The sequence below is a fragment of the Zootoca vivipara genome, chromosome 11 (genome assembly GCF_965207765.1).
Source record: "Zootoca vivipara chromosome 11, rZooViv2.hap1.1, whole genome shotgun sequence".
In the NCBI taxonomy this organism is placed as follows: domain Eukaryota; kingdom Metazoa; phylum Chordata; class Lepidosauria; order Squamata; family Lacertidae; genus Zootoca; species Zootoca vivipara.
The window spans coordinates 52,456,539-52,476,767 of record NC_142594.1 but is presented as its reverse complement, the minus strand read 5'-3'; the positions used below and the strand labels follow the sequence as shown (position 1 = coordinate 52,476,767).

Here is a 20,229-nt window from a genome sequence, read left to right as displayed (position 1 = left end):
ATAACGCGAGATGAGCGCGCAACCCTAGAGTCGGTCATGACTGGACCTAATGGTCAGGAGTCCCTTTACCTTTTATAGAAAGGCCCTATCTGGGTAAAAACGAACTATGCCAAACTGGAGATGCAAGTGCAAAGATGTGGCTAGTTAAAGAAAAGCAAATTATGAAATTTAACCCAAATTGCCTTTCTGTGGCCCTTGCCATTATGCACTGCACCCAATCCCTTGTGTCAGCGCAGATGTTTTAACAAAGGGGTTGCATGTTCTCAACCAGCAATCTGGGGGGTGGCTGCTCTCGCTGACACCTTCTAGGAATCACAGGTGAGACCTGAGTACAAGGTGGGGCTCAAAGGTGGACAAACTACCCCAGGAGGAGCATAATGTACTACCCCTCCCCTAACACCCCATATTGTTCATATTTTAAGACCCACTCCTATGCCCCGGTTCTACCCCCCCTTTCCACCCTTCATCACACTTGCTAGGCCCAGGCTTTCTCTACCCTCTGTGAACTTGGCTCGATGATGCCAGCCAAGGTTGACCTGCTGGGCTCACGTGCCAAATCAGGTTTCGAAAACCGGATAAAAATAGAATTAATCCCCTTCCATCAGCTGCCCTGAATGGAAGCTATTGTCCTGTTCACGGTGTTATTCCTGCAAATCACCCACAGTTGTTTTTAGCCCCTTTCTGATGCTGCTGTCTGTTTGCCAAGTGGAACTAGGCCAAGTCACCGACATCAAAGGGGGTGTTGTGTGTCTACCGGTGTTGCTTTGCAGTCTAAGAAAATGTGTGTTGAGCTACAAAGGTAGAATTATAAGTACCTGGGCAGGAGATGAGTAGAAACAAAATGAAGGGAGCTTTGATTGAAGACTTCCTGGGGAAGAACCCGTGTCAACTGCTCTAAGCTCCTTAAAAAGGGGTGGGGTAATATGTGAAATTAATTTTTAATAGACCCACCAGAAGAAGATGTAAGACTAACCGAGTGTTTGTCATTTGCTCAGTTCTGCGTTCTGTTCTTAAGCATCTAATTCACTTACAGAACTCACTGCCCATAGCAAATGGTGAGGATCACTAGTTTAGATGGCTTTGAAAGAAACCCCTAGAGGCATTGCAAACGGGACACTGCGGTAGATCAGGGATCACTGATCATTTTAGGCCCATGGGCAGGTTTGGAATTTTGACCAAGTGTGCCACCCCACCTGGTCACTTCTCCCACACCCTGGTGTGGATTAGTGCCCCCTTCCAAGGGATCTGGGCAAAAGATGGATCTAGTAGAATTAATCTGAGCTTTGAAGAGCACATAGCGCTGAAAGAGGAAGTGGGGAAAAGGGCCATTTTCCGAACCTCCTCCTTCGGCTCTGTGTATTTTTCAAGGGAGAAAAACGCAACCAGTCTCACCACCTTGTGGCCATGTGTGGGCTTTGTGGGCACCAAGGAAAGACTTCAAGGGCAACATTGCACCAGTGGCCCCAGTCTTTGGATGGACACAAAATAGTTCTTATGTTCAAAGACCTGAATGCCAATTGAACTGCTATTTGAAACTGAAGCCAATAGCTGAGCAGGAGGTGGATATTCATTTTCTTTAATGGGGGTCCCTGCCTCAGAATAAAGGGATGCAGGTGGCATTGTGGGTTAAACCACTGAGCCTAGGGCTTGCCGATCAGAAGGTTGGCGGTTCGAATCCCTGCGACGGGGTGAGCTCCCGTTGCTCGTTCCCAGCTCCTGCCAACCTCGCAATTCGAAAGCGCGCCAGTCCAAGTAGATAAAAAGGTAGCGCTCTGGCGGGAAGGTAAACGGCGTTTCCGTGTGCTGCTCTGGTTCGCCAGAAGCGGCTTAGTCATGCTGGCCACATGATCCGGAAGCTGTATGCCAGCTCCCTCGGCCAATAAAGCGAGATGAGTGCCGCAACCCCAGAGTCGTCCGCAACTGGACCTAACTGTCAGGGGTCCCTTTACCTTTACCTCAGAATAGCAACGTTAATGTGCCGTGTCTACTCAGAAGCAAATCCTATTGAATTTGGTGGGGCTTACTCACAAGTAAACGGGGTTAGAGTTTCTCCCCATCCAACTCCCAGCTTCCCAAGTTCTTTACTCATTTTTTTTAAATAAAAAAAAGACTTTCGGGACTGCTATGGAATACTAACAAGTTTTGACGCTTCGTGTGAATCAGTTTTACATCTTGCCAAATTCACGAGGCATTAAGGGTAAAGCGGTCCTTACTCATGGTAGCGTGATTGTATTCGATCATTTGTCACGCAAGAAACAAATTAAGGGAATCAAACGAGGGCCTTGAGGGAAGGCGTTTACATGCCAGAAATTTAGCTCCATCATGAACTCTGATTAAAAATAAATAAGCTCTGGCACTTCCCCAAACATCATGGGCAATGAGTCTCAGTAATCCAGCTGGACGAGAAACGACAACCTTCCTCTGAGAAGTCGATTTTGGCCTCTACAGACCTATAGCCTTCACATGTTTGTTTTTATAAACCTAGGAATGCAATATAGGAATACAGAGCCAGTGGACTTGGACCTGGGAGACCAGGTGGGTGCTGTCACATGCCGACAGCTTCTGAGAGCCACCCCCATCGTTCTGCCCGGACAGGTCTAGTGCCGAGGGCCTTCTGGCGGTTCCCTCGCTGCAAGAAGCCAAGTTACAGGGAACCAGGCAGAGGGCCTTCTCGGTAGTGGCACCTGCCCTGTGGAACGCCCTCCTACCAGATGTCAAAGAGAAAAGCATCTACCAGACTTCTAGAAGACATCTGAAGGCAGCCCTGTTTAAGGAAGCTTTTAATCTTTAACAGACCATTGTATTTTAATATTTTGTTGGAAGCTGCCCAGAGTGGCTGGGGAAACCCAGCCAGATGGGCAGGGTATAAATAATAAATTATTATTATTAATATTATTATTGAGTGCAGGGAGCCAAACTTTCTTCTGCATCACATCAGCAAGGCCAAGAAGGGGGTCTTGTTGTCTGGGCAGCCCAGGACCTCCAGACACACTGCCCCAGGCTTGCACCCCAGGAAGGCCACTTTGGTGCTGTTAATGCAGAGGTTTGAATTCACCCCCAGAGGCACACTCCAATGTCTCTTGAGACAGACAGATGCTAAGAACAACATGCTAAGGGATACACACCAATTGGAGCTGGGTATGTTTAGCCTGGAGAAGAGAAGGTTAAGGGGTGATATGATAGCCATGTTCAAATATATAAAAGGATGCCATATAGAGGAGGGAGAAAGGTTGTTTTCTGCTGCTCCAGAGAAGCGGACACGGAGCAATGGATTCAAACTACAAGAAAGAAGATTCCACCTAAACATTAGGAAGAACTTCCGGACAGTAAGAGCTGTTCGACAGTGGAATTTGCTGCCAAGGAGTGTGGTGGAGTCTCCTTCTTTGGAGGTCTTTAAGCAGAGGCTTGACAGGCATATGTCAAGAATGCTTTGATGGTGTTTCCTGCTTGGCAGGGGGTTGGACTGGATGGCCCTTGTGGTCTCTTCCAATTCTATGATTCTATACTTCCTATGCTTCATAACCCTTGCCAGCCAGTGATAAAGGGGAGGAAGGGGAGACCAAGAGTTGCAAACCTTTCGCTTCTGGAGCGCCTAAGCAGGCAATCGAGGGGAGAGGCGCAGACCAGACCGATAATGCGATTCATACTCAATTTAGCCTGTTACACCTCTCTGCTTGTTTCTTAGAAAATAAGGCTGGGCCACCCAGGCTATCATGGCTCAGACCAACTGTTGCAAAAAAAAAAGGGGGGGGGCGTGATAAATCGACCTTATGCTTCCCAACTCAGTAACACACATTTATTCAATTCTGGCAGCAGCTGTTGCAACTTGGGAGGACAGGCCAGAGAGGGGGGGAAAGAAGAAGCAGATCAGAAAACAAATGTGGCATAGCAGGCGTGATCCGACATGGAATTTCTCGGAAGAAGGCCTCTGAGTTGGAGGGGGCATCGCCAGGAACCAGCGTCGTGGCTAGGCATGCTTAGGGACTTGTTCAAGGGGCGCCCACACCTGAATAGGAGGCCGACCGGCAAGAGATCTCCGCATCTGCTGCACTGAGAAGGAGCCTTGGAGGGTGCCTTGTCCAAACCTGGAGCTCACATTAGGTCTTAACTCAGAAAGAGATGTGCCTACCTGCAAAATCACACCATCCCATAAATGCCTAGAACTGGCATTGCTACAGGCTCCACGTGACACTCATTCTGCATTTGTAAGAAATCTATCTTTTAGTGTGGCAGCAGCTGGACTCTGGAACTCCCCGCCTATTAAAATCAGGCAAATGCATGCACTGTACTTTTTCTGGCAACTGCTAAATGCATTTTTTTGTTTTCAGACATCCATCTGGGACAGATATGTATGTTTCCAGCTTATTGCTGATTTTCATCATTTTTTGAAGGTTTTAAATAGCTGTGTTTTATACCGCCCCCCCCAATAACTCCATTGCCTTATCCTTTCTGTAAACCATTTTCTAAAAAAAAGATTAAAGTTGCATATACATATACATATACATATACATATACATATACATATATATATATATATATATATATATATATATATATATATATATATATTGGGGGGAATCAGGACCAGGAAAAATATGGCATGTGAGAGTGTATCCAGAGTGTATCCAGGTCTTACAACAGTACTCAGACGGTTTGGCCCCCAGCAAATAACACTTCCAAGGATTTTTTGGGTGGGTGGGTGGGTGGGCAGTAATGGCTGGTGCCCAGTGGGAATTGTGGACTGGAAAGCTGGGAGGAGCCAACAGTAGGTGGCGCTAGAGCCAAGGACAATGCAGAGCCAACTCCTCCTACTTTCCTCTCCATCCTCTTCCCTGCTGGATTCTGCAAGGGCAACACTGGGACTAAGGAAAAGGAAGCTGCCCTGAACCGTAGACTGGTTGCAAGTGGGAAAGTGGGCAGGTGGGGGCTGGCTGAGGGCAGACAGATGTGTGGGGCCTTCCACCTTCCATTGCTTGAGGGTTCAACGACTGTTTTCCCGTGAATGAAAGCTTGTAGTATTGTTGTTGTTGTTTAGTCGTTTAGTCATGTCCGACTCTTCGTGACCCCATGGACCACAGCACGCCAGGCACTCCTGTCTTCCACTGCCTCCCGCAGTTTGGTCAAACTCATGTTCGTAGCTTCGAGAACACTGTCCAACCATCTCGTCGTCTGTCGTCCCCTTCTCCTAGTGCCCTCCATCTTTCCCAACATCAGGGTCTTTTCCAAGGATTCTTCTCTTCTCGTGAGGTGGCCAAAGTATTGGAGCCTCAGCTTCAGGATCTGTCCTTCCAGTGAGCACTCGGGGCTGATTTCCTTAAGAATGGATAGGTTTGATCTTCTTGCAGTCCATGGGACTCTCAAGAGTCTCCTCCAGCACCATAATTCAAAAGCACCTATTCTTTGGTGATCAGCCTTCTTGATGGTCCAGCTCTCACTTCCATACATCACTACTGGGAAAACAATAGCTTGAACTATATGGACCTTTGTCGGCAAGGTCTCTGCTTTTTAAGATGCTGTTTTAAACTATAGCTTCAACGATAGCTTGTAGTATAGCTATGCACTAAATCAGGCTTCCTCAACCTCGGCCCTCCATATGTTTTTGGCCTACAACTCCCATGATCCCTAGCTAGCAGGACCAGTGGTCAGGGATGATGAGAATTGTAGTCTCAAAACATCTGGATGGCCGAGGTTGAGGAAGCCTGCACTAAATAGAGTAAATGATGGTCTAGAGCAGGCATCCCCAAACTTTGGCCCTCCAGACGTTTTGGACTACAATTCCCATCATCCCTGACCACTGGTCCTCTTAGCTAGGGATCATGGGATTTGTAGGCCAAAACATCTGGAAGGCAGCAGTTTGGGGATGCCTGGTCTAGAGGCACTTTAGGTATTGAGAAAGCTACAGGGATTTATTTTGGGGGCTTCGTCTTCTAACTGTGTGTGTGTGTCTCTTTGTGAGAGAGAGACCCCCCTCCTTTCTTGCCGTCTTTTGTATATGATTTCTTCCAGCTCGCTGCCGTTGTGAAAGCAGAGGGGGCAGGAGGAGGAGGAGGAGGAGAAGCCCGTAATATGAATCAGCACAGACTTTATTAATATAATCGTTCTTTTTTATAGCATTTATATGGATGACTTTTACAAGACCGCTTTCAAAACAGCCGCATTATCCTGGGAGACCATCAAAGCGGGGGAACAGCCCTCAGGAGTGCTACGTGACATTGCAGCAAAACATGTTACGCACACTTCTTGGGGCGAAAAGGTTGCTTAGCGTGCCCAGTCGCTTGCCCAATCTTCATCGCTGTGCTCTACAACTCTACATTAGTCCGTGCTTTTAAAAAGTCACCAGCATTTTAAGAACATAAGGATAGCCTTCAGGATCAGGCCAGCATCCTGTCCTCACATTGGCTAACCAGATCCCCCAAAACAGAAACCTGCAAGCAGGATCCAAGCACAAGAGCGCTCCCCCCCTGCAGTTTCCAGCAGCTGGCGTTCAGAAGCGTTACATCCTGCCAACCGTGGATTGCAATGTGAATTTCTCCTCATATGCAATTTTTCCTTGTGCACATTCCACCACCCCCTTTCCTTTTGCAAAACAACATCCCTAATATACTGTAACAAATTTTGTATGTTCTTTTCAGTGGCATATGGGTTTTGCAAAATATGGCCCCAATTAAAACTGTCGGCCAGCCAGAGGAATCCTCGCACCAGTCGTGCATTGCAGCGGCTGAACGGGAGCATTAATTTACAAGCAGGAAACCCAAGCATCATAGAAGCATAGAGTTGGAAGGGGACCCTGAGGATCATCTAGCCGAACCCTCCACAATGCAGGAATGTGCAGCTGTCCCATCCGGGGATTGAACCAGCGACCGTGGCATTATCGGCACCACGCTCTAACCAGTTGAGCTATCCAAAGCCAATAACTGCAGGGGAAGAAAGACACGAGGAGCAGCAGACCCATAGCTGCCAAGTTATCCCCTTTTAAAGGGATTTTCCCTTATGCTGAATAGGCTTCCTCGCGAGAAAAGGGAAAACTTGGCAGCTATGAGCAGACCACAGAGGCAGCCCTTGGTAATAGGACGCCCTGAGTGAGGCCAAAATTTGACACTCCTCCGAACCTTGTACCACCTTCCCAAATGTGGGTAAGCAAATTGTTGGGCTTTGGGAAGGAGGAAGCTGGCTCTGGCAGGGTCCTAGAGCCCTCCCAGTTCCTTCCCAAAGCTAGGTAAAGGTTAACTAGGTTTTGGGATGGACAAAGGATGACTCTAGGACCCTGCCAGAGCTCTCATGCCTTCTTTCCCAAAGCCCAGCACTTTCTAGGCTTTGTGGGGGAGGGAAGACACCCTTCCTTGGCCCCTGTGTAGGGGAACCAGTCACGCTGCCTTAAATCTGCCTCTGAAGCCCTTTTCAGGCAAGCATACGGTTAATAATAATAATAATAATAATAATAATAATAATAATAATTTATTTATACCCTGCCCATCTGGCTGGGTTTCCCCAGCCACTCTGGGTGGCTCCCAACAAAAACATGATAGAACATCAAACATTCAAAACTTCCTTAAACAGGGCTGCCTTCAGATGTCTTCTAAAAGTCAGGTAGTTGTTTCTTTCCTTGACATCTGAGGGCGTTCCACAGGGCAGGTGCCACCACTGAGAAGGCCCTCTGCCTGGTTCCCTGCAACCTCACTTCTCGCAGGGAGGGAACCACCAGAAGGCCCTTGGTGCTGGACCTCAGTGTCTGGGCAGGACGATGGGGGTGGAGACGCTCCTTCAGGTCTACTGGGCTGAGGCCGTTTAGGGCTTTAATGGTCAGAACCAACACTTTGAATTGTGCGGAAACGTACTGGGAGCCAATGTAGGTCTTTCAGGACTGGTGTTCTATGGTCTCGGCAGCCGCTCCCAGTCAAGTTACGAGAGAGGCAAAATGGAACATGCAAGACTAGCAGAGAGGGCACCCCCACCCGAAACCTGAATGCTCCCGGCGGAAGGCACGACTGACCGAGCCAATGAAGCAGTGGTCGGACTCCCCGCTCTCAAAGAGGATGACGTCCTTGATGAAGACGGCGATGGCTCTCATGATGAAGGACATGAAGAGATGCATGTGGATGTAATTCCGAGTGCAGTGGAGTTTCCTGGATGAGAGAGAGAGAGAGAAAGAAAGAAAGGAGTCTTTCAAAAGAGGCCCACCACGCAGAGAGCCTGATTGAAACTGGTTTAAGAGACAAGGGGCAAGCCGACTCCCTTCCCCTCCCTCAAGTTTCCCGTGTGTCTGTCTCTTACCTGAAGAAACACAGAACCACCATGGCTGCCGTGAGAGCAATGAGAGACAAACTGTGCCCAATGGTGTACCCAGTCTTCACAGTGCCGTAGAATGTATTCTGTCAACACAGAAAAGAGAAGCAAATAATAGCATGTTTGCCTATTCGTTCGTTCAGTTTGTATCCCGCTTGTCTGCCAACAGGCCCTCAAAGAAGCTTACAATGTTTTCGATCGCAGGGCTGCAGCTCAGGGGCAAAACACCCGCTTTTCATGCAGAACATTCCAGGTCTGGGACCCAGGGTCAGGCCAATACATTTTGGCACCTGAGGCAAACCACCAGGGAAGTAGGGGTGAGCGAAGAGCTACGCCAGGAACAAGGGATCTGCTACTCCTGTGGATCCTGCCACCTGAGGCGGTCACTTCACCTGACAATCTCCACCACCTCCAGGTATGGTTGGAAACATCCCTGTAGGAAACCCAGGAGAGAGCTGATGCCGGTCAGTGTAGACAACACTGAGGTAGATGGACCAATGGTCTGAGGCAGTTTTGGATGTTCAGTTAAAATTTCAAATGCTTCTTTCATCTTTCCCCCATCTCCCAGCTTACTTCACCTTCTCCCAATCCCAGTACCTCAGCTTTCACTTCAGGACGTCAACTGCTATTATCTATCGCTCAACAGATCGTACACCTATATCTCCCTCAGTATTTTGTGAGTCAGTTAAAGAAACTCCGTGCTACTGGTTTCTAAGTTGGGATGGATAACCTATTGCTGCTTGAGGGCCACAGTCCTTCGTGGAGAACATTCTGGGGGCTGTTTGTAGAATGTGCAAAAGCAGATGAGGCCGAGGTATCTGTGGGAAGAGCAAAGGATGTGACTGTTTTCTTTGTACAGCAGCTTACGTTCCAGCCACACAAAAGCCAGTGGTTTCTACACAAACACACTCCTTTCTCCTGTCCTCCTTCAAGGCAAGAAAGAAGCATTGTTGCAGTTCTAGGACACATGCCAACAAGGCAAACTCATTTGAAGGAGGTGTGGAACTGAACCCATTTCCCAGCCCAAGCCACCGCTGTTGTCACTCTCATGGCGAATGTTTGGCTTCTCTCGGCAACCCTACCGAACCCGACCTTGCTTCAAGTCTTACTGACCTGTTCCACCACGTTTGTGGTGTTGGGATCATACCCACACGCTGCGATGTAGGGAGGGTACATTTCAGACCAGCCTTCGCTGGTACAGTTCCTGCTCACATTACCTAGAGGGGAAGAAAGCAAGAGGATTGCAAGGCTTGACGGCTACAGAGTTGGGTAAGAATCTCTGGGAATTGCATATGTCACTTGATCGCTTGCCTTTTCGACGGGTGTACATAAAATAAAACCCACAGAGTCTGAAACAATAAAAAGTCATCATAAAAACAGAAAAGTCTCTCTCTCTCTCTCTCTCTCTCTCTCTCTCTGCTGGAATGAGACAGTTTCTGACATGTGCCCCAAGTTCAGAAAGTGCGTACCTCCTTCGGAAGGGAGCTCCAAAAGTTGGACCCGCAACACCAAATGCACGGCTTCTAGTAGTTATGAGCTACGTGTCTGAGCTGGAAATTACCTCACACAGCTGCAATTTCCAGAGTTCCCTGTGCTGAGGAAAAGATTGTTCAGCCTCTTTGCAACTTGTAGCCTTGTGAGGGGAACAGGGGTCTTCTAACAACTCTTCGCACCATTAAGAAGCGACAGTTCCCAGAATCCTTTGGGGGAAGCCATGGCGGTTTAAAGTGGTAACAAAGTGCTTTAAGTGCAAGGTGTGAATGTGGCCTGAGTGTGCAAGGAGGAGGAGAGAGAGCCTACCTCAGCGCCAGAGTCTTGTGAGGGGCGGGGGAAAGCAACAAGTTACCACTTCCCAGCTTCTCAGAGGCATTTCTCCATCTTTTCAAAAGGTATTTTATTGATTTGTTAACCAGAAAAAGAAAGTGCAAACGTAACAAAAAGAAAGAATAAAACATGCAAACCACAAAGCATCAAAGCCTGGAAGGACAAAAGTACAAAGATGCAGTAGAGCTCCGAATAAAATATTGACTCGTACAAAAAATCCCTTTACAAACAATAAATATATACAAAAATGAAAGCATTGTCCACTTGTGAGTTCCATCATTACTGAGAATAAAGGTTCTGTATAGTCTTAAACGTGTCAGGCATTTGCACTTACTGGTGGCAATGAGCGACTATGTACCTCAGTGTTCTTATAAGAAATAAAACCATGCCTTCTACCTCTCTAACTCTGCCAGAGTTTCCCAAACTTGGATCTCCAGCTGTTTTTGTGCTGCAACTCCCACCAGCCCTAGCTAGCAGGACCAGTGGTCAGTTTGCAAACGTGGCCGAACTTTCGGTGCAGCCCAGGTGTATTTCTTAATTCTTAGTAACATTGAATCCCCAGAAACTCCCGCTGGGTTATTTGAACTGCCCACATTTTGACAGCACCGTAACAAGTACTCAGCCGTGCTGTGCTTTGTTTCTCTAAGTGCTTGGCATATTAGCTCTGCTGCGTGGGTTTGGCTATCAATAGGCAACTCGCCTAAATGCAATTTCTGCCTCTTCTGAAAGCTCATCCTCTCCGTGATGCTTTTGTTCTCCTGTTCCTTACACTTGACTGAAGTGCCCTCCCATTGACAAAAGTTTCGCTCCCCTTCCACTCACATTGATAGGAGATTTGAAACAGATTCTCGCTTTCTTTCTGGATTTGTCTGCCTTTCTTCTCTAGGGCTTTGTCTGAACCCCAGAATCTTTCCATACCCCAAACTCTGGAATGCAAGGGAGGAATAACTATGGGAATGGTCTGCGCAGAGCAGACGTAGCTCGACTGGTGGGGCAGAGCTGCAATGCTAGCCTCCCACCAGAAGGGGCACTGGTGCTTATTGGGAGGAAGAAGGGGAAGGTGGCAGGGAGTTCAGCGTCACTGTCTCCAGCTGTGGAGGCAGAGCTTCTCTTCTCGTAGCCAAGAGCAATATCGCTCTTCTCGTAGCGAGCAATCACTCGTAGCCAAGTAAGATTGTCTTCCATTGGCTCCCAGTACGTTTCCGAGCACAATTCAAAGTGTTGGTGCTGACCTTTAAAGCCCTAAATGGCCTCGGTCCAGTATACCTGAAGGAGCGTCTCCACCCCCATCGTTCTGCCCAGACACTGAGGTCCAGTGCCGAAGGCCTTCTGGCGGTTCCCTCGCTGCGAGAAGCAAAGCTACAGGGAACCAGGCAGAGGGCCTTCTCGGTAGTGGCACCCACCCTGTGGAACACCCTCCCATCAGAGGTCAGAGAGATAAACACCTGACATTTAGAAAATACCTAAAGGCAGCCCTGTTTAGGAAAGTTTTTAATTTGTGATATTTGATGTATTTTAATGTTTGTTGGAAGCCGCCCAGAGTGGCAGGGGAAGCCCAGTCAGATGGGCGGGGTATAAATAATAAATTATTATTATTATTATTATTATTATTATTATTATTATTATTATTACATGAATATGGTCTTAACAGTGAGCCCTTAAGTGACTGTGGAGGCCAATTCTGGATTCGCACATCCTTCCACAGTGGGGACATAGGTTTCTGGGCGGGAGTTGATGCCAGTGAGGGTTTGCCAAACATGCCTTTCTCTTAGCTACTTAGTGCTTCTTCGAAGTCCATGGCACCTTTGGTAGAGGCTATTCTCCAACTGGGACGCGGGTGGCACTGTGAGTTAAACCACTGAGCCTAGGGCTTGCCGATCAGAAGGTTGGCGGTTCGAATCCCCGTGACGGGGTGAGCTCCCATTGCTCGGTCCCAGCTCCTGCCAACCTTGCAATTCGAAAGCATGCCAGTCCAGGTAGATAAAAGGGTACCGCTCTGACAGGAAGGTAAACGGCGTTTCTGTGTGCTGCTCTGGTTCACCAGAAGCGGCTTTGTCATGCTGGCCACATGACCTGGACATTGTACGCCGGCTCCCTCAGGCAATAATGCGAGATGAGTGCACAACCCCAGAGTAGTCTGCGACTGGACCTAACGGTCAGGGGTGCCTTTACCTTTTCCTTTATTCTCCAACTGGAGCACTCGCAGGCCAGCGCTCCCCAATTATCCATGCATACACTGCATTTTTAAAGATTTGCCTTGAGAGCATCTTTAAGCCTCTTTTGTTGACCACCAGCATTACGCTTTCCATTCTTAATTTGGGAATAGAGTAGTTGCTTTCGAAGACGATAACCAGGCATCCAAATTCCCAAGGGCCAAATACAAGTGGCCTGCAGGGCCACATTTGACCACCAGAATTGAGCTTCACTAACCCTCAGGTTAGTGAATGACTGAATACCTTCATTTTGCCTGACACTTCAGCTGAATGGGATGAAAATGACTTTCATATTCCAACTGCTCTATTCTCCATGGAATTGTTGGCTTGCTTCACTTGGCGACACTCCGAGTTCCGTGTTTACCCAGCATTCCCCCCAAAAATGTAAGCAAGAGTCCAAAATGCATCACTTTTTCTCCCCGGGAACGGCTTGACGATGATGGAGACGGCGGCGAAATTGTAAGGGACTGTTTATGTTTGCTGCCTCCTTTCTGGGAGGCGGCGTGATTGATTTTGCCGGAGCAAAAAGCAGAAAAGAGAACAAAATGATCCGGGAGAGAGAAGAAGGAAAAAAAAACCCTCTGCTGTATGTGGTCCAACATAGAAATGGAGCTAAAGAAACAGCAATCAATTTTGCAATAAATGTTCCTGGCCAAGAAACGAGACCAAAACCTGATTTGGTCGAAAAAAATAAAAATAAAAAGTCTCTGCTTGGCATGTCACTTTTTTTCCATGGAAAAGAATGAACGCTGGAGAGTGTTTTGGTAATTTGAAGACAGGAATCTGTCTTATAATCTGTTTATCTCCTGGGGTAAAATCCTTAATAAAGCTCAACAACTTCAATCCTTAACCACTTAATCAAATCTGGCCCTCTTTGAAAAAAGTTTGGGCACCCCTGATCTAGATCAGCCTTATCTGCTCTATTTGGCTCTCCAGGGCCTCACCAGATGTTTTCCACCACCTGTTATCGGATCCTATTTTAACTGGAGATGTTAGGGACTGAATCAGAGACCCTCTTCAAGTAGACCTCTCTGACGCTGAGCTCAAGGGTAGTTTTTGCGCTGCCCTCTGCACAGACTCCCAACTCCTATCATTCCCAGCTGGAATGGCCAATGATCAGGGGAGATGGGACCCTCCAAGTTAGACTACTGCAATGCATTGCACGTGGGGCTACCTTTGAAGACTGTTTGGAAACTATAGCTGGTGCGGAACATGTTGGCTATGAAAGGAAAGCATGAACAGATAATCAGGATCATATAAACTGACCTGAATACATTGCCTGCCAAGTAGTTTCTGGACCCAAATTCGAAAATGCTGGTTTTGACCTTTAAAGCCAAATACTGCTCGGGACCTTAAAGGACTGCCTCTCCACACAGAAAGCTGCCGTGACCCAGAGTTCATTGTCTGAGACCCGCCTTCTCTGTGTGCCACCTCTGAGGGAGGTCCAGAGGATGGTGATGAGAGGACATGCCTTTTCCGTGTTGGCCCCGTTTAGGGAATGCTCTTCTCAGGTGGCTCACCTGGTGCCAGGCTTGTCATCAAGAAGGATACTGACAAGCTGGAACATGTCCAGAGGAGGGCAACCAAAATGGTCAAAGGCCTGGAAAGAATGCCTTATGAGGAACGACTTGGGAGCTGGGTATGTTTAGCCTGGAGAAGAGAAGGTTAAGGGGTGATATGATAGCCATGTTCAAATATATAAAATGATGTCATATAGAGGAGGGAGAAAGGTTGTTTTCTGCTGCTCCAGAGAAGCAGACATGGAGCAATGGATTCAAGCTGCAAGAAAGAAGGTTCCACCTAAACATTAGGAAGAACTTCCTGACAGTAAGAGCTGTTCGACAGTGGAATTTGCTGCCAAGGAGTGTGGTGGAGTCTCCTTCTTTGGAGGTCTTTAAGCAGAGGCTGGACAGGCATATGTCAAGAATGCTTTGATGGTGCTTCCTGCTTGGCAGGGGGTTGGACTGGATGGCCCTTGTGGTCTCTTCCCACTCTATGATTCTATGATTCGCAAAAACATTTCCCCTTTTTCTGAGCAACACCAATGACATGGCATCATGCAGTTAAAATTGTTTTTATTATGCAAACCACTTCCAAACTTTCTGAATGGGAAGCGGTGCACATTTTAAATAAAGACCTGATGGAGAAGAGTTGCTGCGCTCATTAGGCCTGACACTCCTGTGTAGATCCTGCTTGGTGTGATTTACCCCTGGTCGCTCCTGTCAATTGCATACTTTCCTCTAATTCCAATATTCAGGCTATGCGTGCCCTTACAGTCGTACCTCGGAAGTCAAACGCCTTGTGAGTCAAACGTTTTGGCTCCCGAACGCCGCACACCTGGAAGTGAGTGATCTGGTTTGCGAACGTTCTTTTGGAACCCGAATGTCCGACTTGGGTTCCGCGGGTTCCGATTGGCTGCAGGAGCTTCCGAATGTTTTGGAAGTCGAACGGACTTCCGGAACGGATTCCGTTCGATCTCCGAGGTACGACTGTACTTATATAGTTAAAATTGCACACACACACACACACACACACACACACACACACACACACACACCAGAAGCAAGGCAGGACTGTGGGAACTCCAAGGTAAAGTTTGCAGAAACAGAAAAATAATCTGTAGGAATAAAGCCTAAAAAGGGTGGGTGGTAGGTGAACCCCAAGATGCTCCAATGAAGACTATGTGTGGAATGGTAAGTGCTGGGAAGAAACAGTGGAATCTTGACCATAAGCACTTTGTTGTGGCTTTTGTTTCTGTAATTATTTGTAAGGGTCTCACCCGCATCACCCCCCCCCCCCAACACACATATACAGAGACATAATACTGCAAGCCTTTAGCTTGCCACAAGAGGAAAACCATGCCATAAGAAGAAGCTGTATAGGAGAACTTGATCTGCAGACGAAGCTGTGGGAGTAAACTTGCTGGTTCCTGTTAGCGCTACTTAGAGAGGGCTTCCAGGGTGAAAAGGCATCTCATTCAATTTCTAGGAGTGGAAACATAGCCTGGAGTCAATGCGTGTTGGGGTGGGGTGGGGGTGGGGGAAATGACACCATCTGAAGCCAGCGGATTGCACTGTCTGCAAAAAGAGCATACAGCAAGTGCAAAATGATTTACTGGAATTTCATTTGGCAGCCAGAAATGGGAAGGATGGTAGGAATCGTGGTGCCTAGGAGAATGGAAAACAGGGGGTGGGGGGAGCCTGGAAACTGAGCTGGTGATGTGGACAAGATGTCAGCTGCAGTGAGGGGGAAGACAAACAGCTCAGAACTTACATGATCCAGCTAAGGCTGATCTTTCTCAATTCTGCCCTGGTCCCTGCATTTATCCTGGCTAGCTAAGGAGCATCACATGCTTGCAGTCAGGCTCTTAGAGGGCACCAAACTCCTTCAAGCAAGGCTTTGGGAGAGTTTTCATCTAGTGCCATGCAATGCCACGCACACTTTGGCCTGGAATGTTAAGCTTGCAGCAGTTCCCTCTTTGGGCACAAAACAGAACAGGGTTGTGCAGTGTCTGTCTGTGTGATTGACAGGACGTTTGAAGCCTCTGGACTGGCCAGGCCTGCTATCAATGTATCTGATTTCCTGTCTGCAGCACTTCAGTGACTCCAAATCCAGCAATACAGAACAGAGACTTTGGCCTGAAAAACACCTAGATTCGGAGATAGCTGCCCACAACCCAAGGCTTGCCCTGACAGCAACAACCAACTGGCAACGCAGGGGCCAGCAATAGCTCAGTTGGTTAGAGCATGGTGCTGATAATGCCAAGATGGCAGGTTTGATCCCCTTTTGGGACAGCTGCATATTCCTGCATTGCAGGGGGTTGAACCAAATGATCCCTGGGTTCCCTTCCAACTCTACAATTCTAGAGTATACCTGAAGGAGCATCTCCACCCCCTTCGTTCAGCCCAGACACTGAGGTCTAACTCTGAGGGCCTTCTGGCGGTTCCCTCCCTGCGAGAAGCGAAGTTACAGGGAACCAGGAAGAGGGCCTTCTTGGTGGTGGCACCCGCCCTGTGGAATGCCCTCCCATCAGATGTCAAGGAAATAAACAACTATCTGACTTTTAGAAGACATCTGAAGGCAGCCCTGTTTAGGGAAGTTACAGGTAGGTAGCCGCGTTGGTCTGCCGTAGTCGAAACAAAATAAAACAATTCCTTCCAGTAGCACCTTAGAGACTAACTAAGTTTGTCATTGGTGCTTTCGTGTGCATGCACACTTCTTCAGATACACTGAAACAGAAGTCACCAGGCCCTTTTATATAGTGAGAGGGTGGGGAGGGGTATTACTCAGAAGGGTGGTGGGAATGGGTGATTGGCTGATAAGTGTGGTAAACCTGTTGCAGTCGTTAACAGTCGTCAACAGGTTTACCATACCTATCAGCCGGGTGACTTCTGTTTCAGTGTATCTGAAGAAGTGTGCATGCACACGAAAGCTCATACCAATGACAAACTTAGTTGGTCTCTAAGGTGCTGCTGGAAGGATTTTTTAAATTCTGTTTAGGGAAGTTTTTAACGTTCGATGTTTTATTGTGTTTCTTTAATATCCTGTTGGAAGCTGCCCAGAGTGGCTGGGGAGGCCTGACCAGATGGACGGGGTATAAGTAATAAATGACGATGATGATGATATGATCTGACCACCGTCAACTCTACCAAATATCAGCAGAGGTAGAGTTTAAAAAATGCCCACAGTTTCATGATGACATTTCAAAAGGCTGCAGTAAACTCTTGGGCAAAGTTGAACCGTTTAGTCAATCAGCCGTTCAGGGTGAGTGTTTCGCAATCAATGGATCTATTTCTTCTGCCCTTGCCTCTCTGCATTCAGCGACTGCCACAGAACAAGGGGCTGTCATGAAGTCTGAGATTTAGAAACAGATGGGCTCTTTAAAAGCAGCCCTGACAAAAGTTTGAGTGGAGGTGATGGGGAACAGGGGATGAGCTTTCTGGAGCTCAGCCCATCTTCAGTGAAGGCGTTTTGACAGATCCGAACCTGCCTATCAAATTAGCTGTGCTTGCCAAAAAAGCTCTTAAGTCAGGGGACCTAAGAACAGAAATATATATATTTTTTAAAAATCACCGTTTCATTTACAGGGTTCCTGGCATGATGGAGGCAAGACTGGGAGAGATGTGTTCAAAATAACTCTTGGCAAGGTGTCAAGAAAACAAAAATAAAAGGGAAAGACAATGTCAAAGCTCTCCTGAGGAACATCTTGATTGGCCGGGCAGCATGAGCCAATCAATAGGGTTCTACTTAGAAGCAAGTCAGTAAGTGCCTGCAAACGCGACACGAAGGCTGGTAAGATCAACCTCTCCGTGCGGGAATCCCTTGCAATCCAGGCCGATGGCTGTCTTGTGGGAGGCAGTTCCATAGTTTAACAATGCACTGTGCGAAGAATTATTTCCTTTTTTAATAATAATTTATAATAATAATTTATTATTTATACCCCGACCATCTGGCTGGGTTTCCCCAGCCACTATGTCCTGAATCTTCTAACATTCTGTTCTATTGGATGTCCATGAGATCTGGTGTTAGGTGAGAGGGATAAAACCTTTCTTTACCTGGTTTCTACATAATGGGGGAAAAGAAACTGTGTGGGCGCCTCGGGATGACAATATGTCTGCCATCAGACTTGGCGCCCGTTTATAAAGTGGTTTATCAAAGCTGTTCACCTTCAGTCAGAAGGACTCGCAGATATAAACCCACAGACAAAGCCATCTTCCCGTACACTCTGAATTGGGAGAGTCACTTACCTGCAGTCCTTGAAAAGAGGGTGAAGTAGACCGGGCAGGGCAGAACTTTGACTTCGCCCAGACTTCCTGCAGGCCAGCAAGTAAGGTTATCCCACATACTCCCGCAGCCTAAGAAGAAAAAGAAATGGAAACTTCAAAGGAAATCGCAAAACCGAGACAAGCTTTGCACGCTTCATGTGGGGCAGCACTATATGGCGGGCCACATACATCTAGAGCAGGGGTCAGCAAACTTTTTCAGCAGGGGGATGGTTCACTGTCCCTCAGACCTTGTGAGGGGCCGGGCTATATTTTGGAAAAAAAGAGAGAAGAACGAATTCCTATGCCCCACAAATAACCCAGAGATGTGTTTTAAATAAAAGGACACATTCTACTCAGGTAAAAACACGCTGATTCCCGGACCGTCCGCAGGCCGGATTGAGAAGGCGATTGGGCCGGATCCAGCCCCTGGGCCTTAGTTTGCCTACCCATGACCTAGAGTCTTCAGTTGCCTGTTCCACATGGTGAAACGGTGGGGTGAGGTTTGCACAGGTGCGGCAGCACATAGAAGGAGCAACGGGTGTCAAAATCAGTCCTCTCCCATATACCAAAAAGTTTTTCTGCTCTGCAAAAGACGTGGCCCTAGGTCTGATGCATGAGGCCAGAACAATGGATTGTGGAGTTTGCAAACTGATGGGGAATTCCTTATCCCTACAAGCAATAAGAGCCTACCCAAGGTTGCTGCAGGGTTTAAATGTGAAGAACCGAATTCATTTCATGATTTCATTTCATTTATTTATATCCCACCTTTCCTCCAGGGAGCTCAAGGTGGCGTAAGCAGTTCCAACCCTCCACATTTTTCCCTCGCAACCACCCAGTGAGGTAGGTCAGGCAGAGAAGGAGTGACCAGCCCAAGATCACCTGGAGAACTTCATGGCAGAGTGGGGATTCGAACCCTGGTGTCCCAGGTCCTAGTCCGACACTCTAACCACTACACCAGACTGGCTGCAATGTATTCCAACACCTTGAGCTCATTGGATAGCAATGCAAATGTTCCTTGCCCTCAACATTTCATCAGCCATGAATGCAGACAATTCCAGGAAGCTATTTTCACTCTGCTCTATGAAAAAAATGATGCCGTGGTAGAATGGTCTTACTGTACAACAATCCCACACATCTGAGCTAAAGAAATGTGAGCTACCCTGTGGCACCACCATTTTGGCACTCCTCTGCCAGAGGGATCCAATGCACCCTAAATAAATTTTGTTCGGCTTCTTGTTTATTGAATGCTGATCTCCTCTTGTTTTGCTCTCTAGAGGTGACATTAGAAAGTGCACTGATGCTATGACAAAAGGGATGTGTCGTATTTTCATCAGGCAAAGCTGCTTTGTTGTTGTTGTTTAGTCGTGTCCGACTCTTTGTGACCCCATGGACCATAGCACGCCAGGCACTCCTGTCTTGCACTGCCTCCCGCAGTTTGGTCAAACTCATGTTCATAGCTTCGAGAACACTGTCCAACTATCTCGTCCTCTGTCGTCCCCTTCTCCTTGTGCCCTCCATCTTTCCCAACATCAGGGTCTTTTCCAGGGAGTCTTCTCTTCTCATGAGGTGGCCAAAGTATTGGAGCCTCAGCTTCAGGATCTGTCCTTCCAGTGAGCACTCAGGGCTGATTTCCTTCAGAATGGATAGGTTTGATCTTCTAGCAGTCCATGGGACTCTCAAGAGTCTCCTCCAGCACCATAATTCAAGAGCATCCATTCTTCAGCGATCCGCCTTCTTTATGGTCCAGCTCTCACTTCCATACATCACTACTGGGAAAACCATAGCTTTAACTATATGGAGCTTTGTCGGCAAGGTGATGTCTCTGCTTTTTAAGATGCTGTCTAGGTTTGTCATTGCTTTTCTCCCAAGAAGCAGACATCTTTTAATTTTGTGACTGCTGTCACCATCTGCAGTTATCAAGGAGCCCAGGAAAGTAAAATCTCTCACTGCCTCCATTTCTTCCCCTTCTATTTGCCTGGAGGTGATGGGACCAGTGGCCATGATCTTAGTTTTTTTGATGTTGAGCTTCAGACCATATTTTGTGCTCCTCTTTCACCCTCATTAAAAGGTTCTTTAATTCCTCCTCACTTTCTGCCATCAAAGTTGTGTCATCAGCATATCTGAGCTTGTTGATATTTCTTCCG

The 20,229-nt window shown here is 47.5% G+C and overlaps 1 protein-coding gene across 1 annotated transcript in view; it reads right to left on the bottom strand.

The window, feature by feature from the left end:
* The window catches only part of LOC118092192 (vasoactive intestinal polypeptide receptor), a 107,754-nt gene that overhangs the window by 31,970 nt on the left and 55,555 nt on the right, over positions 1-20,229 (bottom strand). Inside the window, exons 3-6 of the mRNA XM_035130008.3 lie at positions 18,068-18,175; positions 9,397-9,500; positions 8,272-8,369; positions 7,991-8,123 (exon numbers count right to left, since the gene is read on the bottom strand). Coding sequence (XP_034985899.2) covers positions 7,991-8,123; positions 8,272-8,369; positions 9,397-9,500; positions 18,068-18,175 — 443 coding nt within the window. The remainder of the gene's footprint in view (positions 1-7,990; positions 8,124-8,271; positions 8,370-9,396; positions 9,501-18,067; positions 18,176-20,229) is intronic.